General features: G+C 38.7%; 1 protein-coding gene across 4 annotated transcripts in view; it reads right to left on the bottom strand.

The window, feature by feature from the left end:
• The window catches only part of LOC127659658 (fibroblast growth factor 13), a 239,917-nt gene that overhangs the window by 46,334 nt on the left and 168,316 nt on the right, over positions 1-25,267 (bottom strand). For 3 of the 4 annotated variants that reach the window (XM_052149577.1, XM_052149580.1, XM_052149578.1), the window contains one exon: positions 21,453-21,563. In XM_052149577.1, coding sequence (XP_052005537.1) covers positions 21,453-21,563 — 111 coding nt within the window. Of the gene's footprint in view, positions 1-21,452; positions 21,564-24,391; positions 24,878-25,267 lie in introns of those variants that run through there. The other variant, XM_052149579.1, reaches the window with a different exon arrangement.

Below are 25,267 nucleotides of genomic sequence, written 5' to 3'. Positions count from 1 at the left end.
TGTATAACTGTGCGTTGCCATATAGCTGAAATTTCAATTACTGCACTCTGGCGTAAACAAGTGGTACTACAAGCTTGCATTCCTCAGGAATCTTCCTTATTACGGTCCGGGAGTATTGTGATTAATTGCGTAAAGTTTTTTAACACATTATTTTTATAAAATTAAATCACACTGAATTAACATTTACATTTACATATTTGGCAGACGCTTTAATCCAAAGCGACTTACAGTGCCCTTATTACAGGGAGAATCCCTCCGGAGCAACCTGGAGTTAAGTGCCTTGCTCAAGTGTACACAATGGTGGTGGCTGTGGGGATTGAACCGACAACCTTCTGCTTACCAGCTCAGTGCTTTAGCCCACTACGCCACCACCACTCCATCCAACATTAGTTAATGCACTACCAACTAACATGAACTTCCACTGAGCATGTTGACAAATGGAGCCTTATATTATAGTGTTATGCAATATTTACACATTCTTAAAGATAAATACACATGATAGGCAACACTGCTTAAAATGTTTTAGACTTGTTTTATGAAAATGTATATTGAATATAAGTGTATTTTGTCTTGTGGCACTGACAAGTGAGAAACAATTGCAGTGTACTAGTTCTGGTCCTCTAATTTAATTGGACAATTAAATTCTTGTTTATAGAACTGTTGTATAAAAGCAACATCACACACAATTGTGTTGCTGTCACAAATAGCATGACTGTGATTATTAATAGCTGATATTCGGCACAACAGTCATCTTGTGTTATGCTGCTAAAATATCCCTCCCTTGTCTCTTAACTCAATGCACTTCCCTGCTCACTTGTTCTGGAGAAAAAATATAAACCTTGTTCTGTATTTTTTCCTGTGCCTTTCATTATAAACATGAGAGGTCTTGATTAATATTCTTTATTTCCAACAGAGCTGAGTTGATGGCAGTGCTATTTTATATCTCAGTCTCCAGTAACACTACAGCAAGGCCTTTTTCTTTTCTCTGAACCTCGACACCAGCCTGGTCCACCTGCAGATATCACTGCTCTGTCTGCATACTATATGGAAACAAGTCTTGGACAAAGGCTCATAGATGTAGAGTTTCTGGTTGGCAAATTTAATGAGCTGATAAATAAATTTGTATAATTAGGAAGATGAGAAGTTTTAATATCCTAATTTTTTTTTGTTTGTGGCATACACACATGGTCGGTATGTATCAACAGACACATTTTAACATATACAGTCTTTCTGACCTCATTTCAGAGGGATTACCAGAGCTTGGCCGATGGGAGTTGAGGAGAAGAGACTCAATTACACACACCTAATAGAGCACCTGAGCACAGAATCGAAGAGATCTGGGAGGATCAAGAGAGCACGAAAATCTTCTCTGCAAAAAGGGCATGAAATTACCAGAATACTGTAAAAGAGAGTCTCCTACAGCACCTATCCCTGAAAATATGGGTGAAATATCTTCCTAAAACTTATTTTAAAGGAATAGGAAAAATAAAAATTCTTCCATCACTTACTCGCCCTCATCTTGTTCCAAACCAGTATTATTTTCTTCATTCATAGAACATAAAAGGAGAAATTTTCAACAGTGTTCTGGTTGCTTGTTTCCATGCAATTAATGGAGCATTCGAGCTTTAAAAAGGACACAAAAGAACTATTAAATTAAAATAGAAGTGGTCCATACAACGTGTGTGCTATATTCCAAGTCTTCTGAGGTTATACTACAAACAGACAGAAATTTATTTCACTGAAAGTTATCTCTTCTTGCTTTGTTCATGAGAGTTCATGAGTGAACAAACTGTTCTTCTGAGCCTGGTCTTTTTAATTAATTGGTTAATCCAGTTCACAAAACCGGTCTGAACATTATCGCACATTGCTACTGCTCTCATGGACTCTCATGCACTATATTTTTATGATGATTATTGTATTTTTTGTGGGCGAAAATAAATACAAAGCAGTACCAAAAAACTTGAACATAAATTTTGCTCTCCTTTCTTTCTGGCCAGCAAATTTCTCAATGACTCTCTGATTAAAGTCAGTCATCTCAGTAACAAGTCTCTTTTCCATGGAGAGCAATGCCAGTGCATTCAGCCTCTCCTGGGTCATGGTGTTTCTGAGAAAAGTTTTTATTCTTTTCAAGGTTAAGAAGCACCTCTCAGCTTCAGCCGTGGTCATGGGTGTGGTAATGAGAACTTTTAGGAGAGTCACAGTTTAGGAAAAGACTTCGAGATTATTCTCCATAAACAGCTGGAATAGGTTCACAGCACCATGGCAGGCTTTGAATTCTTCCTTGCTGTAGATGAGACTGAGCTCTGTCTTCAGCTTGCTTCCACTGAGGTATGTTTTCATGGTGCTGCTCAATGCATCTTCAGGAAAGGTATCCTTGTACTCATCAAACCTGTCCCCCTGCAACAAGGTGGCATAGACAAGGTGGTCTGTGAAGGAGAAACGCTCCCTAGTGTGTCCCAGGATCACAGACCTATAGAGATAATTATATATATATATATATATATATGTACATGTAAGGTAGTAACCTGGAGTAGGCCACTAGTTGTCACAGTTGCAATGACTTTCAAAATAAAGTTTTTGTAGAGTTTTTGTCCCATACAAGACAGTAGTTTTTGGTGGCTTCATATTTCATATGATCATTTATATTTATGTTGCCAATTTATTATTTTATATATTAAAATTATGATTTTTGTTTTCGTGAGTCTGTAGAATATGTTATGTGGGCAGGACATCTCTGCAGCACAACAATAATGTAAAATGGTATTTTGACTCACTTCTATAACAAACTCACCTCTGCTGCAATCCTTTCACGCTGTTCTAGTCTAAGTGCCTCTTTATTGGCCGAGAACCACTGCTTTGCTCACCAATGGTATTGGAGAGAGTTTCCTTTTTTTTTCTTCCAGCGAGCGCCTTGTGAAAGGGTTTTTTTGTAAATCAATGACAGAGTTTGGTTTAAATGCTGCCATTATCTCTGCGAAAGTGATCAGCCTAGCAAAGTTTTGGCGGAGTCGCCTGCGCACTCTCAGTAGTGTCCAAGAGCGTCAAGTTGAATGACAGGTGACGAGAACCAATCAGATTGGATAAAATAACATGCATCCAATTCTGATTCGCCAGGGACGCAGCGACCTGCGCCCGGAGGAGAATCTTTAAGAAACCAATTACAGACCAGCTTCAGGTCACATGCTGCCTGAAAATTGAAGGACTCAGATAGACATCCATTTGTCCGGCATCCCTCGCCCATGAAACCGCATGAAACATATTGAAAAACATAGAAAATAGTTAACCGATTAAAGCCAGTTTGTATTAAATGCTGAGGCTCTTACTACCAGCCTGCACATCGTATGAGTAAACTATTTTATTTTTTAATTTTTATTTCATTTTTATATCATTTTTGTATTCATGTATATTTCTGGAACTTTGATGGGGCGGCGCCCCAGCGCCCTCTATTGACAAGCTGCCACTGCTTTACAGTACATAAAACTCCAATCTTTATCTAAATGTAAAATGCCACCATTTTGAGAAGGTATGTGAAAGCAGATCCAGTCTTTTGCATGTTATTTTCACAAGTTATACAAGCTCTTAAACTGAAAATTAAAGCAATAGTGTGCTCAAAGGCATCTTTACCTGGATGGAGCATTCTATAGATGGCAGATGAGTTAGCAGAGATACAACCTAATGTTGACGGAGGGAAAGGCCACCTGCCAAGACTCATTGATTAGAAATTGAATTAAGCTCTTAAATTCTGCACATAGAGACATAATCCAATACAGCAGTCATACCTGACATTTACTGCCCAGAATGAGCTTTTGTCCTGTTCCCTCCAGACCTCATAACAGTTGGACTTGAGAGATGGAAAGGCAAAATTTCAATTAGGTCTTTATCTTTAAATGTCCGCTTTTCACCTCCTATCCATATTTTATCTAATGAAATACATTTTTCAATGACTTTGAAATTGGAATGGGACCATCTCATTCTCATTGTCATTCTTACACAGTAAAACAATAGAATTCAACATTTATAGATTTTACCATTAAAAGAATATGGAATTTAAAGAATTTGAGAGTAAGAGTGTTTATTTAGTGCTGTGGCATCACTTAAGGTCACAAAAAATATTAACATTTCCCTTCCTACCTTTTAAAGTGGCTGTAAGTGATTTTTTCATGGAAAGGTATGCATTGAACTGCTCCCTGAAAAATATTAATGAAATAAGTGTCTTCAGATATAGCTATGTGACAGCTCTAGACTCTGTAAACAGTAAAGGAAAAAAATTTGACCGTGTGCCCCAGACAATGGCGCTTTCTGCCTGTCAATCATTTTTCACATTCTCATAGTATTGTTGTTGCAGTGAATTATAGAGTCTTAATTCCATTTTAATGCCATGTTGCTAATAACAGTTGCCAGTTGAGGGCGCTATTTTGCCGCTGTTGTTTTTGACAATCGTTTCTGCTTGTGTCGGTCTCAATAAAGATCATTTGGTATCTTTGGATTGTGGGGTTTTGGGGAAAAGGGGGTGTGGTAATCCAACGGCTCAGTTTGTGGAAATTCTAGAATGGCTAAAATCACTTATAGAACCTTTAACTGTGTTGGTAATACACTAAAAACTGGCACTTATATAATATTTTTATGATGACTGTATTTTTATATTTCATTACATTTGGGGCATAGAAGCCCTTGTACTGAGGAACGATGTTGTATGGGGGTTCAGGGGCATCAGAGAAAATTTAGAAAATGTAGAAGTCTGAATGGACCATTTTTATATTTTCTTTAAAGTGAGAAAGACTAGGCTACAAACTATTAATTTGATTGTCGTTCCTTGTCATCTATGCCAGAGATTCTGAGATCTGATTAATTTCACAAAATTAGAAGAGAAATCTATTTGTTTATTATTAAAGGCTCATAACATGCTGATTAATAAAGCTAAATTTAGAAGGAAAAAGGCGCTCTGGAACCATGCACGTTAACTTATGCGGCACCTCATGTCTACTCACATGCGGGTTAAAGAGGCAATGCATGCAGAGCAGGACTGGATATAAATTAAGCGTGTTCGGTGCTAGAGAAAAATATTCAAGAATACGGTGCAGAAGGATCAGATCTGGTGTACACATCACTGTCGTTTTGTCGTGCTGCACACTAGAGACGATGAGAGGGCGCAACGTCATCACGAGGTCTTGTGATCCGCATCAGGGCTGCACTGGTAATCTGGCATACCGGCATTTTCCCGGTGGACCGACGCACTTTTGGGCCGATCAGGGGCAGAATGGCCATCAGGAGAACCGATTGGGATAGTGGTTTGGCTGCGAAGCGTGCGGCGATAAGCAACAATGAGCCGCCACGTTACGCAGAACGGACCACAAATTGACCACAAACAACATTTGGATGCAAGTTGCCATGTAAAATCCTGGGCCAATTTCTCTTCCCAGTCCAGCCCTGGTCCGGATGGAATCAATATGGTGACTGGCGTAGCCTAATCATTAGCAAGGCAGCTAAAGTTAGCAACTTCATACAGTCAGAGAAGATTTTTTTTTTATCATGATAAATATCAAGATCATATTATTGGGGGGGCATGGGTAGCTCAGCGAGTATTGACGCTGACTACCACCCATGGAGTCGCAAGTTTGAATCCAGGGTGTGCTGAGCGAATCCAGCCAGGTCTCCTAAGCAACCAAATTGGCCCAGTTGCTAGGGAGGGTATAGTCACATGGGGTAACTTCCTCGTGGTTGCGATAAGTAGTTTTCACTCCCAATGGGGCACATGGTAATTGTGCGTGGATCATGGTGAGTAGCATGAGCCTCCACATGATTTCAGTCTGCGCTGTGTCATGCACAGCGAGCCACATGATAAGATGGGCTGATTGACGGTCTCAGAATCGGAGGCAACTGAGACTTGTCCTCCACCACTCGTAGAGAGTTGAGTAACCACACCACCATGAGGACCTACTAAGTAATGGGAATTGGGCATTTCAAATCGAGGAGAAAAGGGGATAATAAATTATTCAATAAATAATAAAAAATAAATTAAAGATGTTTTATTGCCCAGCCCTAGTGGGACATAAAGAGTTTGTCACAGTAATGAACCATGATTTGCTACTTGCTACTTGGTTGCTGGTGGTATTAAGTTGAGTCACCAATATTTTTATCAGTTTTCCCAGAACAGAAAGACTGTATATGTTAAATGCCTATATTTGCTTTAAGTGAATTTTGTCGATGTGTAGCTTACAGATTGGACTCAAAGATAACACATGGACCATTATTAATCTTAACACTGCTCACCGCTAGTGCTGCACGATAAATCATATCTCAATCGCAATGTCATGCGATTATATTATATAAATAAGTGCATGTGTGGACGTGACAGCCCATTCTCTCTGAGAGCTGTTTGCCCATTTTCTACACCGCTAATAAAAAGATGACCAGTCAGTCTCAGTTTAGGGAGTGGGACATGTATTCATGGCATGTCAGTTTCCGGTGTTCAGCGTGGAAATCATGGATATCGAGCAGACCGACACTGAACTGGTGGCCAGAAAAAATAACACAGATCACAGCTTGGCGATATATCTTTATTTCATCCTTAATTCAAGTTCATATTATATGAGATCGTGCCAGGTAATTAAACACAAACTCCAAAACTGTCAGTCTTGGTGCGGTCAGAGCCGCTTCAACCAGTTGCGAAACAGACACAATCTGAGCGGGAGTCAAGACCGGGAGAGATTTAAAGTTCTGCCGGGTGATGCACACTCTAACACGGAGACGCTCGTCTCTCACCCCCGCTGTCTGCAGCTTGCAACGTGTAGAATCATTGATGAGATCATCATGATAAGATCTTATGTGAAAAATAACACTAAAATGACAACAACAATAAAATGTGTGTGTATATGTATATATGTATATACAGTGAGGAAAATAAGTATTTGAACACCCTGCTATTTTGCAAGTTCTCCCACTTGGAAATCATGGAGGGGTCTGAAATTGTCATCGTAGGTGCATGTCCACTGTGAGAGACATAATCTAAAAAAAAAAAATCCAGAAATCCCAATGTATGATTTTTTTTAACTATTTATTTGTATGATACAGCTGCAAATAAGTATTTGAACACCTGAGAAAATCAATGTTAATATTTGGTACAGTAGCCTTTGTTTGCAATTACAGAGGTCAAAAGTTTGTAAACTCCTCTGGATCATCCAAATGGTCATTGGCAAACTTAAGACGGGCCTTGACATGTGCTGGTTTAAACAGGGGAACCTTCCGTGCCATGCATGATTTCAAACCATGACGTCTTAGTGTATTACCAACAGTAACCTTGGAAACGGTGGTCCCAGCTCTTTTCAGGTCATTGACCAGCTCCTCCCGTGTAGTTCTGGGCTGATTTCTCACCTTTCTTAGGATCATTGAGACCCCACGAGGTGAGATCTTGCATGGAGCCCCAGTCCGAGGGAGATTGACAGTCGTGTTTAGCTTCTTCCATTTTCTAATGATTGCTCCAACAGTGGACCTTTTTTCACCAAGCTGCTTGGCAATTTCCCCGTAGCCCTTTCCAGCCTTGTGGAGGTGTAAAATTTTGTCTCTAGTGTCTTTGGACAGCTCATTGGTCTTGGCCATGTTAGTAGTTGGATTCTTACTGAATGTATGGGGTGGACAGGTGTGTTTATGCAACTAACGACCTCAAACAGGTGCATCTAATTTAGGATAATAAATGGAGTGGAGGTGGACATTTTAAAGGCAGACTAACAGGTCTTTGAGGGTCAGAATTCTAGCTGATAGACAGGTGTTCAAATACTTATTTGCAGCTGTATCATACAAATAAATAGTTAAAAAATCATACATTGTGATTTCTGGATTTTCTTTTTTAGATTATGTCTCTCACAGTGGACATGCACCTACGATGACAATTTCAGACCCCTCCATGATTTCCAAGTGGGAGAACTTGCAAAATAGCAGGGTGTTCAAATACTTATTTTCCTCACTGTATATGACTAAAATGTCAACAGTTTTCATTGACTAAATGAGAGTAAGCCCAGTAAGCCAAACAAAACAAAGCACATTTACGGATGTGTTTGCGAGTGTCACGCCATATGACAAGTCTTCACAGAGATATAAAGAGACTTGATGCACCGTTAGCAAAGTGGGATTTCAGAAAATGAACACTGGACAAGAGGTTCCAGCGATAAGTAGAACTTTTTAGAAAGAGGATTTGGAAATACCAGTTGGTCATTTAAAAAAAAATAAAAAATACACAAAGGCAACAACAACAGTTTTAGTGGTTTGAGTGAACCACACTTTTATATCCGGTTTCCTTTTCAAAAGAGTTTATAGAAAGTACATGTTACATCCTGATTAAATGTCAGTTTGTTTGGACAATCTTATTTTCATGAAAATTTGTATGTTCTTATTTATTGTTCTATTTTATTTAGGTGTAATATTGAGAAAATAACAAGTTTGCAGCAATGCAAAGATGTTATCATTTAATTTTGTAAAAATATTTTAATTCGAAAACACTGCATTTATAGTTGTTGTTGTAGCTTGTTTGTATGTTTGAGTTGAGAAATACTCATTTCAGCTTTATCAGTAATCTATTTGTGCATTTTCCTTGATAACCAAGCAAGTTGACTCATGGTACCATTTGTTTATTATATCGTAATTGCAATATTAGCCTCAATAATCGCAATACGACATTTTCCCCAAATCGTGCAGCCCTATTCACCACATAATTAGAAGTGCAGTGAGCAGCTTTCCAAAAGATTTCACGCTGATGAAACATGCATCTAGAGTGTAAACACTGCATTTGAGCAGACCCTCATCCCTATCTAACATACACACACACCAAGAGGAGAGCCAAGAGGACTGCACTGCTGTCGCTATGGAGACAAGGGCACCAAGCTCCTAACAATTCTATTTTTGTAGTGTGTGAGATAGAAGCTCCGTGTTTTCCGACTTCTCCTCTCCAGCAACAGCTTTTCATTCTCTCCACAAAATAAGGGAGTATGGTGGGAAAAGCAGGTCAGCTATTATGTAATCTCACCCCTACATAACTCATTCTACCTTGCAGACAATTGCACAGGGAAAGAATACAGCGAGAAAACAAGGAGAAGAGGTGTGGCCAACCACAGCAGTGTCGCAGATTCCGTTCCAGAGTAAAAAAAGTATATGCTTGAGTTAAATAATCACTGTTATACACCAGTTAGTTTAGGTTCTTTAATCTGACTTAAGAAGCATCATTCTGATAATTATTATATCAGCACTGGAACGCTTCACTGTTTGCATCACTCCGCTTGTTTCTTTTCCCGTTTTTTTAGACAGGCTGTCATTCTGTACGTTGCTCTGCAACATGCAATGGTTGATAATGCTTTGACTTCGTTTTGAAACCTTTTTCATTAGTGCATGAAACATATACCAAATAATTGTCAATATTGTATCTAAAATGGCCAAATTACAGTCATGCTGATATTCAGCACGTTAGCACCTGCTGGAAAGTCTCAGAGCATACCAGGAGACTTGGGTAAAGCTTCAGCAGGATTCTTAATTTTAGAGGATCAGAAGCATCAGTCTACATGTAAGAACGTGCTGTCTTGCACTGCATTCATCAAGTCTAACTTAAGGAGACATGCTTCCATGTTCATGTGTTTTGTTCATGTTTTAATTCATGTTCTTCTGTTTATGTCTTTTTTTAAGTTTAGCTTTCACTTTCCTGTTCCTTGTTCATGTCATATGATTTCCTGTTCCCCTCTTGTGATTCTGTCTTGTCTATTGACCCTCATGTTTTATGTGTTTTGTTCTCATTGATTTATAGTCATTGTCTCTTTATTATGTTCATTAGTCATGCCTTGTCATTGTCTCGTTTGATACGTCTTGTTATCTTGTTAACCACTGTCTCTGTATTTAAGCCCTCATGTTTGCCAATGTTCTTGGTCAAGTATTGTAAATGTTATGTTGTAGCCAGTCTAAGTATTAGTCTAGTCATAGTTTAGTCAATAATGGAGAGTGGAGGAAGCAGTGACTGAGGCAAAGGGCTCTGGTGGGGACAGTGGCAACAGGCAAAGCAGGGAACGACACCATTTAATCCAGGAAGAAGTCCGAGCATGCATGGAGGAAGATTGAGCAAGCACAATGGTGGGGCTCCGACAGCAGTGGGCATGGACAAGCTGGAAAGCATACTGCAATGCAGGATTACCTGGGAATACATCATGCAGGCAGACTTCCATTGTGTCCATTTCCTTGTTCAGATGGTCTATGACACCCTACCAATCCCGGCAAAACTTCATATATGGGGAAAATGTGACACCCTCCTGCCCTTGTTGTCCTGGAAGGGGTTCTCAGGAGCATCTCCTCAGCAGCTACCCAAAAGCCCTTGGGGAATGTTGTTATCATTGGCGCCACAACCAGGTGCTCAAGGCAGTTGCAGAGAGTATAGCCGCTACCATTGGTACCAGCAAACACAATCACGCCCCAATGAAGTCCATCACCTTCACCAAAATCAAGGTCAGCGGGCCTGGGTATATCAGCGAGTATTGATGCTGACTACCACCCCTGGAGTCATGAGTTTGAATCCAGGGTGTGCTAAGTGACTCCAGCCAGGTCTCCTAAGCAACCAAATTGGTCCGGTTGCAAGGGAGGTTAGAGTCAAATGGAGTAACCTCTTATGGTCGTGATTAGTGGTTTTCACTCTCGGCCTTGGGCGGTTGCTGCTGGGATGCAAGTCAGGGTCTGACCAATGCTGACTGGGTCACCTAGGCAAGGGTGTCTGATGTTGAAAGACCAACAACACCTGAAGACCCCAGGTAACATCACTGATGATGCGTCCCAGCACATCCACAAGATGTATCTAGCACACAGTCAAGTCATAGTTTATTCCAGTACAGTCTGTATGGGTCAAGTTTCTGTTTATGTTTGTTTGCCACCTTGTTTTGATACCTTCAAGTTAGGATTTCATGTTTGGTATTCACTTTGACAATATAACTGGTATGATATATCAGGTTCTTCACTCATCATCATCGTCATCGTCATCGTCTTTGTTTGTTCATGTGCCTGTCCTGCCTTGCCTGCCCTCCGAATTTACAAAGCATTTAGGTGAAACCAAATATACTCTAGGTTAAGAGGAATATGACCACTGGGAGATAATCTTACAGAATCACAATACCAAATATCTTGAAGCCCAATACAATGTGCATCACTTTATATTAAAGATAGTAGACCACCTAATCTTATAGTGACACTCAAATGTGCAATTCCACACTCCTGTGTGATATTGCTTGATTCAGCTTTAAGTATTTCAATGAAAGTTATAAGTTGTGTGTATATATACACTAGATACTACATTATGATAATCAGGATGTGCTTGTTTTATATCTCCATCCATAAGAGGATTTGGAGACTTGAGTGATAACAGTTCCAAATGCCTTGGATCACCACACATTGAGCTCATGGTCCATGTTCATTTGCTTGATAGGAGCGTCATCTTCGCCCAATGACTAATTGAATAGACTCAAGCTAATTTACAGGCTCCAGAATGCCACAGACACTTAGCGTCAGTGAGATATAGCACATATTAAATTAGAGCCCTGCCAACCAGCCAGCCAGCTCTGTCCTCACTCACAGGCGCAGTATAGATCAGACACTGACTGAATGACACCGCACTTGCCTACAGACTAAATAATTCACACTTACAGGTGCCCAGCAAGAGGACTTTAAAAGCAAATGACACAAAATAATTTTCAGTTGAAATTTTGTTTTTTTTTTCCTGGCATAATTTACATCTGGCTAAAAATTTTTTTATTGTACTTGGGCTTTCCAGGTCCATTGACTGTGCTCTCTGAAGAATTGTCTTAATGTTGTTTTTTTATGCGAGTGCTCTTTCAAAATTTCCCATTTCAGTATAATTTAGAACTGAGCCTCTAGAGTTTTCAACATGACTAACTGAGAAAGGAAAGTTGAAACTGCCTATTGGTAGTTGATATTTAATTATTTTGGAAAGCTGACATGTCCTGTGGTGAGACATACTATGCTCCATTTAAAACTATTTTAAATAGATTTTTTTTATTATTATTGTATAATTATTATGCATGATGTTTATAGGACCCAATATTAATTGACACACAACATGGAATATCTGTACGTACAAAACATCATGTGTCACACTGCAGGACATTTAAAATGAACTAGTGTAGGAAAAAAGGTGATTTAAAAATTTTAAACAGTAGTTGAGAGTTTCCTCACCCTCAAGGCTCCAGACTACGACTAAAATGGTTGCAAAAAAAATTATATTGTGGCAATAATTAAAAAGAGTCAAGGAACATTTTGTGTGCTGTAGGATCTTATGGGCAGAAGAATCTTACATATATCCATGCTGAATGACTTAAAATCAGGAATGCGAACTGGAGCCAAGGAGTCCAAGTTGATCTGCATCTGGCAACTAAAACTGTCAACGAACAAAGGGAGCTTGTCCAGAAGAGCACATACCAGAAACCTTCAGGTTATTAATGATATACATGACCTACAAGGCTATCTTCTGAAAAAATCCATCGGGAAAGCTAAGACACTCCTTTGTCCTTCGATTTAACCAATTTGACACACTTAAAATTAGACTTTTCCTACATCACATGCTAAAGCGCTGTACGAGATGAGAGAGAAAACTGTCTTACTGTCTTTGAAAGTATCCCATTGAACAAACTTTTCTTGGGGCTTTTCCAATACACGGTACAACTCGACTCAACTCGACTCTGCTCTCTTTTTTGGGGTTTTCCACTGTGGATAGTACCTGGTACCTTATACTTTTTTTAGTACCACCTCGGTTGAGGTTCCAAGCGATCCAAGCCGATACTAAATGTGACGTCAAAATCCTGCAGATCACTGATTGGTCAGGGAGAATCGTCTCTACCAGCGTCACTGGATTTCCAACATGCGACATCAACCTGCTACTTTTAAAGTTAGCAACAGCAATAACAGTATAATTTGTTTACGTGACTTTCGAATTGTGAAAAAAGAAATGGCTGTGCGCAAAACCACGCTGTGGTCAATAAACAGTCCACTTGTTAGCGATGAAAAAGTCTCTCAGGAAGTGTCTCAGCTGTTGGCCACACACAGCTACCACCGGACCTACTGTTAGGGGTGTGTGTTTTGTTTTTTCTTTTATCTCTTGTTTTGTAGGTCGTAGTGGAGATGAGGAACACCTGGTTCAAATTAGGAGGTGGAGATATAGGTTTCGGTTTCGTGCATGGAGGGGGCAGCAGGGAAATGACATCATCCGTGGCTCGCCTCTTGTTCGCCTGATAGTGGGATCCGACGTCGGTCGGCACTTTGGAAGATCTCGTATAACATTAATTATTGCACCTTGTGAATCCCCTAGATTTACCAATAAACTGCATTGGTTATATTGATCTTTTGGTTTTGGGTTTTCCTATGTTGTTGCGGCCACGAGTTGGCCGTAACAAAATGGGGGCTCGTCCTATGCGTTTGTTTGATTTTGTAATCATTGTAAGACGCGTCGGTAATTAGAAACGCCTGTTGGTGTTTTCAACAGCTTAGGTGTTTGCAAGTGTATGTGCCGACAGATCGACGTGTAAGTTGTATAGTCACTGTTTTTTTTTTTTGTTGTTTTTTTTTTGTCAGTAGTTGATCACAAATGTCCGTCACTTGTCCATGAAAGGAAAGTGAGGTAGGTGAGTTACTTTAAATTGACCTACATTTGGAAAGTGATATAAAAATGCTAATAAGGTAGATGTATGTTTTACTCTTGTTTGGCATTTGTTTAGTGGACTTATAAGAACAGTTGAGATCTGGCATTCACGACGTATATGTAAAGGTTGTTTACCTTTTTTTTGGCGTGGTATGTAGCCTATGTTGTTTGTTACTCTCCGTTAATTTTGCGTGAGATTATAGCGAGGTCAAATTGATATTTGACTTCTCATATTGGTGACGTTTCCATTGTTAGGCTGAAGCAACGTTTACGTTGACTCTATTATTTTAGTTTGTTTTTTTTGTGCTGACGCTGGGTTGGGGGCACTGCCGCTGTATAGTCCCTCTCTGGTTTGTCCGAGAGGGTTCTGTACTGTCGGTATTAGAGTGCTTAAAGTCACTTAGCCCTTGGTGGAAGCATGAAGTCCAGGGTTGAGGTAGTGTTGTGTGTAGGTAGTGGGGAAGGTCACTAAATATGAGGTTTTGACAAAGAAAAAAAAAAAAATAAGATGTCTACTTTGTTAGATGAGTTTTTTGAGTATCCTACTGAGGAGAGCTTTAATAGGCTTTCTAAAAAACAGTTATTGGAAGTAGCAGAAAAATATGAAATCAGCCTTCCCACTAAAGAAAAGAGTTTAAAGGAGGGGGTGGGATTTGTTGTTAAAGCTGCTCTTATTGATTTGGGTATTTTTGTATCTGAATCGGAGAGACCTTTAAGTGTTACTGGAGAAAGTGATGTTCCTAATCGTATTCCTTTATCCCTGTTGTTTGAAGAGCAGAAGGAGTTGTTGCTCTTGGAAATGGAGAAGAGTCGAATAAATCGAGAAGTTGAGATGCGAAAGTTGGACATTGAAGCTCAAAGGTTTGCTCTAATTAGAGAAGGTAAGCTGGGATACCACTCTGAGGGGTTGCAGGCCCAAGTAGATAGTCCAGCTCCAAAAGTTTTTGATGTTGCTCGTTCTCTTAACCTTATTCCAAAATTTGATGCGGATGATTTGGATACCTTCTTTACTTTGTTTGAGCGGTTGGCAGATCTTATGGGGTGGGAAGATTGTGAGCAGACTCTACTTTTGCAGTGTGTGCTTTATGGAAAAGCTCAAAAAGCTTATTCTACTCTAAGTGTCCGCGACAGTCAAGTTTACAGTAAGGAAAAGACGTGGTGCTGAAGGCGTATGAGTTAGTTCCGGAAGCTTACAGGCAACGGTTTCGGACTTTACGAAAAGGTATGCAGCAGTCGTTTACTGAATTCGCAAGAGAGCTAAGGATTCTGTTTGATCGTTGGTGCTCTGCTTCACAAGCGGGTGATTTTGATTCTCTCTATGAGTTGTTACTGTTGGAACAATTTAAAAACACCTTACCTGAAAATGTGGCTGTTTTCATAACAGAGCGTAATATTCAGAATGCAGAGGCCGCTGCTGTCCTTGCTGATGAATATGTTTTGACTCATAGAGATCTTAGAAAAAATAATTGCCGCCGTTTTAGTAGCTTTGTGGAAAGTGCTCCTATGGAGACTCGTTTTTCTTTGCCTGGTAATATGAAGTTAGAGAGAAAGCCAAGAAGTCCGGTTGATATAAGTGACCAGTGTGCTTATTGTTTGAATACAGGACACTGGAAAAAAGATTGTCCAGCTCTTGAAGCAAAAATGAACCGTTCTAAATTTGAACCAAAATCTGCTCTTGCTGCGTCTTCCGTTATTGAAATGTCTGCTGTACCTGGGGTTGATGTAAACTCTGTTCAGGGAAGTGAGGTGCTAGGTAAGGTAGATAAGTTGAGCTATGCTCCTTTCATTACCGACGGCTTTGTGTCTCTGGTCGGAAGAGATGTGAAAGTCCCAGTTAAAATTCTCAGAGATACTGGAGCTTCAGAGACCTTTATTTTAGAGTCCGTTTTAAGTTTTTCTGAAAGTTCCAGTATAGGAAGGGAGATGTTAATAAAAGGAATTGGGTTACAAGTTCTGCCTGTTCCATTACACAATGTTGTACTTGAATCAGATTTGGACACTGGTCAGGTCACTGTAGGGGTGAGACCTTCTCTGCCAGTGGAGGGTATCTCTATTATTCTGGGTAATAATTTGGCTGGAGGACGTGTTTGGAGGGATGTGTTACCCCCTCCCATTGTAACAGATTCGCCTTCTTTAACAGAACAAACTGATGTTGGTAAACAGTTTCCTGATGTGTTTGTGACTTGTGCTGTTACTCGTGCAATGAGCAAAAAAGTGTCTGATATTGAGAGCATAGAGCTTAATTCTGGTTGTGGAAAAAAGAAAAAGATTCCTGGTCTTTCGTATCTTTTCCCCTCTGTTTCTCACCAGGAGTTGGTGGTGGCGCAACGGGAGGATTCTACCTTGAAGGAAATGTTTTCTGCCACACTGTCCACTGAAGAGGTGGAGAGTGCAGCAACTGGCTGTTTTATTGAGGATGGGATCCTGCTAAGGAAATGGCTGTCTGGTAGTGATGTACCCTTGGGTGAGGCCTGTATACAGGTGGTTGTGCCAATGTCTCTTCGAGATACTGTTTTATGTACTGCACATGGAGACATTGTGGGTCATTTTGGGGTCAATAAGACTTATAATCATCTGTTGCATTATTTTTATTGGCCTCGCATAAAAAAAGATGTAAGAGAGTATATTAAAACCTGTACAACCTGCCAGCTCATAGGAAAGCCGAACCAGGGTTTAAAACCTGCACCGCTATATCCAATACCAGCAATTGATTCACCTTTTCAGCATCTGATTGTAGACTGTGTGGGTCCGTTACCCCCTTCTAAATCAGGAAATGCCTATATTCTTACAGTAATGTGTCAGAGTACAAGATATCCGGCTGCCTTTCCTCTTCGCTCAATTACTACTCGCTCTGTTGTTAAAGCTTTGACACAGTTTATTTCTGTGTTTGGGATTCCTAGGGTTGTTCAAAGCGACCAGGGATCAAATTTTACTTCTCATATGTTTCAGGAAGTCTTGCAGCAGCTTGGTGTGAAACAAAATCTCTCCAGTGCTTACCATCCACAAAGCCAGGGGGCTTTGGAACGCTTCCACCAGACATTGAAGTCGTTGCTGCGGGCCTATTGTGTGGAGTTAAAGCGTGACTGGGAGGAAGGTTTGCCCTGGTTATTGTTGGCGGCTCGTGAAGTGGTTCAGGACAGCCTTGGGTTTAGTCCAAACGAGTTGGTCTTTGGTCATAGAGTGCGTGGACCCCTTGCTGTACTCCATGACGGATTAAAGGGGGCCTGATCCACCTCAGAGTTTGCTACAATATGTTGATGGTTTTAGACGTTGTTTATTCTTAGCTGGTCAAATGGCTAAGGACAATTTGTTAAATAAACAAAAAAAGATGAAGCGGTTGTTTGACCGAAACACAGAGTTTCGTGTGTTTTGCCCTGGTGATCAGGTGTTGGCTTTGTTGCCTCTTCCAGCTTCTCCGTTCTGTGCAAAGTTCTCGGGTCAATATACAGTGAGGACGCTCCTGTGGCAGTTGCTGTTGCTTCATCTGTGATGGAAATTGCTGAGGATGTTAAAGCACCTGAAGATGGCATGCTCCAACCCCGTCTTGGATAAACGTCATCTTGATTCTGAGATTAAATTTATGGTGGAGAATAACATCGCTAAACCTTCCTTTGCAAGCTGGGCATCACGTTGTCTGCTGGTGGGAAAATCAGATGGGTCATACCGTTTCTGTACTGATTACAGGAAGGTGCTAGGAGTTGCTGTATTCAAGTTGCAAAGGGGGAACCAGACTAAGAAAGCCACATGTAGGGTTTGTTATAATGATTTTGAGTTAAGTGGTAGTATTTATTTTTGTTGATTGAGAATTAACAATTTGTTTTTTTGCTTTAGAGGTCCTTTGCAAGGAACCTCTCTTTTAAGAGGGAAGGTGTTAGGGGTGTGTGTTTTGTTTTTTCTTTTATCTCTTGTTTTGTAGGTTGTAGTGGAGATGAGGAACACCTGGTTCAAATTAGGAGGTGGAGATATAGGTTTCGGTTTCGTGCATGGAGGGGGCAGCAGGGAAATGACATCATCCGTGGCTCGCCTCTTGTTCGCCTGATAGTGGGATCCGACGTCGGTCGGCACTTTGGAAGACCTCGTATAACATTAATTATTGCACATTGTGAATCCCCTAGATTTACCAATAAACTGCATTGGTTATATTGATCTTTTGGTTTTGGGTTTTCCTATGTTGTTGCGGCCACGAGTTGGCCGTAACACTACCAACAGTGTAGGGAGAAGTAAAAAAAACGTAAGTGACTACAGAACCATCAAGTAGTTAGCTAACAGCTAGCGGTTGTGTTATTGTTTTGGTCAGTTTGTGTCATGTTTAAGAAGATGTCACGGCAGTAGAGGTGGCACAACTATGACGATCATCGCTACGACTCAAAAATGTGAAGGGGATTCGTGAGTCTTCCTGGCGGAAGGCCTCGCTTCAAAGCCGCTTCATCATTCCATCAACAACCCGACATCCACAATCTTAACAGAGTTCTAAAACATCAACGGAACAACCCAAACTTTCTACAAAGAGACAAAGAACTAAGCAATGCAAGGAAACAAAGGAAATGCAAGTGCATCTCCAGACTTTGCTGAAAGTACTGGTGTCTCTATAATATAATTTGTGTTACCCAGTTGTAAATTGAGTTAGACTGAATTAAATGTCTATGGTTCTCAAGGCATAGTCTACAGACTCCATAAAGTTAATTTTCTCTGTACATTAATTACCATTCAAGTTAATCTGTTCAGTTCACTTACAAACTGTTTTACATGTTTGTCTATATGTGTTATTTAGTTTTATGTTAGATTAGCAATAAAGTCTTGTTTGTATTCGAAGTTAATTTGACGCTGGTATATTTTGACAAATAAACTCATCACTTGATCTTTCTAAGATCTGCGCTCTGAAGCTCGAACCTAAACAATAATCTAAACATATGTGACATTATTTTAAAAAAGCCATGAGAATAGTATTACTCTGATAAATTAATTAAGCATAATTCCCTTATAATTCCTGATTCCTTACAATAGAAATTGTGAGCGGATACAACAAGCCATTGTATTAAATTTGAATTGTGGAGTATTTTATACAGATTTCTATCTGATCATTTGCCATACATTCTTATATATTGTGGTGAAGGTACGCGGACACTTTAATCCATAACATGTGCATTTATAAAACCAAAATTCCAACAGTGCTGTGTGCTTTTGTCAGATATCATCTTGTGAGCTATCAAATTAGAGCCAGCGCTAGTGTGTCTTATGCTGCTTTTCACCCTTTTTGTAAAACGGGTTTCAACTCAGAAGCTCTGGTTAGCTGTTTGAATGAGAGCCACTTTCTCAAATCAGAATATTTTTCACAAATTATTATATACAGTATACTGTATATATAATATATAAATAATATAGTATAATACAATATTTTATTTTTAAAAGTATTGACCAATTAATCGTTATCAGCTGTCTTTATCTTGTTTGGCTTTCTATTTTGCTTCTGAACAAAAACAGACATTTGGCTCCTAAATGTTTCAGCCAATGGCTCCATAGTTTTTTTTTTTAGTCTGGAGCCCTGAACCTCATGTTGTTCCAAACCATATGACTGACTTTCTTCAACAGAACACAACATTTTTTACCATGATCAACATTTAGAATCAAAACAATAACAGTATTCCATTAATATTACAATAACAAGCCATTCTCACAAAACACACGGCAATAAAGTGAAGATTTTTTTTTTAAAAGGGGAAGATATAAGGATGTGTACTTCATTTGTATAAAATGGCTTAAATTCTCATGTTCTCTTAACATGTAAATACTATTGCTGCACCACTGCCTTGCATACAATTTAAAATGATCTGATCTTATGTGGACTGTCTTTATCATTTATTTCATATTGCTGCATTGTTTTACCTTTGCATTTAATCTTACACAAGTTCTCTTATATCTCTAATTTAATATAAATATCACTGCATCTTTGTCTTTTTATTACCTATTTTTAATAAACAACTTTACAGATCTTAATTGTTTTTCATAGCAAAATATGTATAATGACTATTGTTGTGACTTGCAGCGCAGTATACTTATGTATTTCTATTCAAAATGCCTTTGTATACCAAATCACTTGGTAGTGTCTCCACAAAATCGTTCTTGCTGTGCAATTTTTAAAAGTATTAAAGTATCTAATAGTGGGTCAGACTGTTTTGTTGGGTGAGATCTGTTTTATTGCTTGCATTAGAAAGACTCTTGGAGTGTTTAAACTTTGTCACATTTAGTAAGTAACATGCTGGGTTTTGAGCAAATATATCACAAGATGATGTAGATGGCAATAAGATCAAATCAAACATTTGTTTAAACAGTCAGTATGAGTGTGCATTATGCAGTGATTTACAGTATATAGAGTATGAGCGTCAGTTGCATTTAAACAGTATATTTCCAAATGATCCCTGATAGCACATGTACATCAGCCAGATGTCTATTTGATATGTTTTTCCATCTGGAAAACTTATTTTTTATGTTGTTTTCTCATCTGCAATACATCAATTAGACGTATGTCAATAAGTATAGTATGCCTCGGGTCAGTAAGTCATTCAGCGGATGACTTTGAGACGTTTATGATGTTTGTAAATCTGATCTTTTTAAGATGTTATTAGATTGAGATGCTTTACAAATGAAAAGATCTAAAACAGACATCTCGGAGATGTACGTGTTCTATATGGGATAACATATTTTAACCCAAATTTATTTTTTATTTTTTTAAACATTAATTTTATTATTTCTAATCTCTGCCAGTCAACTTGTCCAGCAGGAGAACTGAAATAGTTTGTGAAAGTGTCTCGAATGTTTTCTTTCTAAAATAAACAACAAATCACTGATGCAGCTTTTAGAGAAATCAGATTTATTTTTTCAATCTGCTCCCTAGAGGAGTCATTTGCTTGTCTTGTTTGTTTCGCAAACTTGTCAAGTGGTTAGTTCTTCTCACCCATGATAGGAGGAGGGCAGACCAGCTCAAAGGTGCACTGACTCGTGAGCCACTTTTTTTTTTTTAATGACGTGTTTGTTTTATTAATGTATTGAAGATTCATCTGTACTTGGCATGTTTGTTTTATTTTAATGTATTGTATATTCATCTGTACAGCACTTCGGTCAGCTTTGCTGTGTTTGAGTATGCTTTAGAAATAAATTTTACTTACTATAAATCACATCGCTTTTGGAGTTTTCACACTGAAACTATGTTTTCCTCCACTTTTGACTTTTGAAAACACTCTCTAATAAGGATACTTTGGAAAACAATAATATTAGGAAATGGAAAAAGCGGGTTTTAAACTAAAACATATTAGTGTGCACATGGCCTCAGTCACTGCTCACTATAATCGTATTAAAAAAGATGCAATGAAAGTGAATAGTGACTATCATTGGGCCTAATATCTCCTTTATGTTGCCAAAGCAGAAAAAAAGTCATATAGATTTGTTACATAAATTTGAATAAAATGGGTGAACTATCACTTTAAAAGAAATGGTGACCAGTTACACCACCTAAAATATACACTTTCCCTTACATATTCACATTTTAACCAAAATTATTGATTTTACCCTATAAGTGTAGGTATAAAGCAGAAATATAGTCTTATACAGTTACTGCAGAAGACACAATAACAACAGCTGTCACTGACATATGAGTAGACATATGAAAGGATAGTTACGCGATTGAACTTCCCTCTATTTTACAACTTTGAACCCCATGCTGGACCTGGATAGGTGAAAACTTCAGAACACAGAAAATCAGAAACCCAGAATAAGACTCTAGCTGACTTACTGAAACCACTGTCCTCCTCTTTAGTGCCGTCAATGGTTCCATCTGCTTGGAGCTGCAAATGAAAACCCTGTCGACTGTACAGCTTCGTTACGATCCCTTTAAGCTGGGGCTCTGCATAGAGGGAGACAGAAGTTGGAGAGAGAGAAAGAGAAAATGACAGAGAGATGGTTAAACATGCTGTAAAGCTCCTGACTTAGAAGAGCTTTCCATGGTCTACAGATTTGAGCCTAAATTACAAACAAAAAATCAGATCACAGTATCAGAAGAACAGGAGCAAAAAAATTATTTAAGAGTCACCAGAGCCACCACAAATTGTAAAGCAACTGCAGTCAGCTGCCCAAGATAAGACTTCACGCAAAACATGTACATTTGCTGAGGAGCCATATCACCTTACGTGGATTTGATTTTCATTACTGAGACAAATAGGCATACAGGACATACTGTAGCATCCAAAACAGCTCTCTAGTACAAAATACCAGATTGCGTCAGCAGATCTGTAGTTAATAAGGCTTAGAGAGTTGGTGGATCAGGCTATTAACACTGATTAACTTTCATTTATCATAGGAGATTAAATAATGTGTGGCAATTAGGTTACATCTTACCATTCAAACTGTTTAAATGTAACGTACATCCTACATTACAGTCATGAGAAATCTGAAGGATCTGAATATCTTGTTGATTTATACCAATTTATAGGTATACTGTATGGTATTGTTTCAGTACAGGATGACTAGCTGAAAAAGCGTGTGAATTTTCATTGATTTTCTACTAAAATAGAAACAAGCCCAATACCTCTGTTGATAACAGACCTATGGAAAGCATGATATGAAAATGTTTAGGCTTTCCTAAAATTGCTCAACAGTAGGTAAATTCTATGCTAAGAACATCATGTGTGTGAGCAAGATATTTAAGCATGAGACTCAAAGAAAGAATCACAGCCCCGAAGAAAGAAAGATATAAAGAAACTGTAAAAGGGTATGAAGTACTGCTTATTTAGTCTAATCTGCAAAACAACTCTGTTAAGCTTTATTTTCAAAATCTGTTTTGTGTAAAATCAGGAAAGAAATGATGGCTACAATTAAAGGCACAGACATAAAACTATAATTTCACAGTAAAAGAGAAAAAGGAAAAGAAGCTTAGTGGCAAGTCACATTTCTAAAACCTCAATAGAACTCATAACCTTGACAACCTTTTGGTATTAATGTCACTTAGGGTGTACTTCACCATTTTAAAGGACTTAGCCCATCTTTACACTGCAAAGGTGGCGCAGAAGCTGCATCTGAAGTGGCATTTAGATGTATTTATACAGACTGTTTAATGCTGTTCAGAAATGCCTTTAAACAGTAATTAACATTGCATAAAACATTTTACGAGATTAATGTTTTACATTTTAAATGATAAGTATAGAAATATGAACTGAATAAAAATAAACTTTTAAATATGTTAAAATTATTAAATATAGGCTCTATAATGACAACAACAACGTTTAAAGCACTATTCCAGATTCAAGACAAGTTTATTTTAAACAACAGCATTTGTGGCATAATGTTGATTACCACAAAAAATTATTTTGACCTGTCCGTCCTTTTCTTTAAAAAACAGGAAAGATCGAAGTTACACTTACAATGGAAGTGAATGGGGCCAATTTAAGGATGGTTTAAAGGCAAAAATGTGAAGCTTATAATTTTGTAAAAGCACTTACATTAATTACTCTGTTAAGGATTATTTGAGCTGTGAGTATTTTACAGTCATTTTAGGGTTTATTGAAATTACATCGTCATGGCAACAAAGTTGTAAAATTGGCTATAACTTAACAAGCAATTTTATCATGCTAAAATCACGACAACAAGCATATTGTTGGCACCTTGTAGCTATAATTTTGAAACTTTTTTTTAATGTTTTTAGACTGGCCCCATTCACTTTAATTGTAAGTGCATCACTGGAAACTTTTTCAATAAAAGGAGGGTCAGTTCAAAATATATTTTTGTGGTAATCAATATTACCCCATAAATGCTGTCGATTCAACTTAACTTGAACCTGCAATATTCCTTTATGGCTGCTCTGAGGTTGCCTTTCATTTACACAACCAAAGCAACATAAACATTGCCTTTGATACTCTGGGCTGTGGTGGGACAGAGCAGTCTTAATTTAGTCTGACGTTTATGTGGCATTGCGTCAAAATTTTGAGAAGGCACAGAGCAGGCTTAATTCGTCTGTATAAAGATGCCTTAAGTGTCTTAAAGAGCATGTGGAAAATATTTCCACTGACTTCTAAGCAGCATCTCTTATGCACGATTCACTGATCTTAAGTCACTTTCTCTGAAGGAATTGTAATAACAGCTGTCAAACTCATTCTGATTTCAGAAAAATTCATAACAGCAGGTTTCATTGCACTGCAATATTTGCAGGATATTTCTATATGACCTCACTGTGGGAGAATCACCAGGGCTTTCTATTGTCCCTCTGACCCCACTGGGATTAAACACACTAGAGGACAAGTGCAGAAAAATGACTGCTCATCATCTCCACTGAAAAACCATGTCTGCAGACTAATTACAAAACTTACATATACTTGAAAGATTTTTTTTTCTCTCTCACAAATACTATTTTGCCAATCTGGATGCCTGAAGTGTGCTGTAAGTTTGATGAATAGCTAAGTTTGAATGAAATGTCACAATAATATAAATAATAAAGCGAGAAAGCACACAAACTGAATTATAAAATCATTTAAAAAATGTATTTATGGAATGATGGTTTTCCATGGAAGAAGAAACAAATCTAAATGGAAAATGTTAAGGATACAAAATAAATATATTTGAATAGTAGAGACTCAAAAAGTGTGAAGATGATGATGATGATGATGATGATGATGATGATGGTGCTACAGTTATAATGACCACATTATGATAGGACCCTAAAAAACACAGGTAACATCAGACCTGGTCGTCTCCTCCTGCGCTTCTTAGACCCGAAAAGCTTGACTCGGGAGAAAACACTCAGTCGACTGGGTTTCTCGCATGTTCCTTTGGTTTTATTGGGACTGCTCACGCAGCGGCAGGCGTTTGATTTCTCACGCTCCCTCGCCTGCCTCTTCTGCCGAATAAGGGAGCTGGCGATCGCCGCGGCCATGGCCAGTTTGACGGTGTGACACCAAAAACTTTCAGAGGACGGAATTCGTTTCCTCGCCTCGTCCAAATCAGGATTTTTTTTTTTAAAGGAAACCTTTAACTTGATGGCTCACATCCAAGTCTTCATACACAAGTCGCCGCCATTGTTCGTTAGTCAGAATGACAGATCCGCGTGCAAAGAGTTGTAAACTGATATAAATTGAAGAGACAAAATACAGTTACGTTGGTAATGATACATGCATCTCGTTAAATTTTTCTTCAAGAGGAGAGCCTTTGAATGCATCTACATTCAGTCAACTGCAGCCTTACCGCATCTGTCTCCAAATAATGTCACTATCTGGCCATTTTGGTTTATAACGGAGAGAATGGTCCCCCAAAGACAGAACACACGTCTCACAGTATTCAGCGAAGCAGTCAGTCACAGCACACGGCCATGTGAGTGAAACACCTGTTAGAGAGCGCAGGAGCGCGGTCAGCGAGTGCGCGCGGGCACGAGCGCGACTGTATGTTTTTAGTTAATCTTCTTAATCCATTTGTAATGTAGATTTAAACAACTAGATTGGCAAGTTACTCGCAGGTGTTAATATAATATAATACTAGTCCATTTCGGAAAAGGATAACAATTGTGTAACAAAAAGTGACACGTAGCGCTCTTAAGCGCATCCTATCAAAGAGCTGTCAGTTTGA

This window comes from Xyrauchen texanus, chromosome 19 (genome assembly GCF_025860055.1).
Source record: "Xyrauchen texanus isolate HMW12.3.18 chromosome 19, RBS_HiC_50CHRs, whole genome shotgun sequence".
In the NCBI taxonomy this organism is placed as follows: Eukaryota; Metazoa; Chordata; class Actinopteri; order Cypriniformes; family Catostomidae; genus Xyrauchen; species Xyrauchen texanus.
The sequence above is the reverse complement of the archived record's forward strand: the minus strand, read 5'-3'. Positions and strand labels throughout refer to the sequence as shown.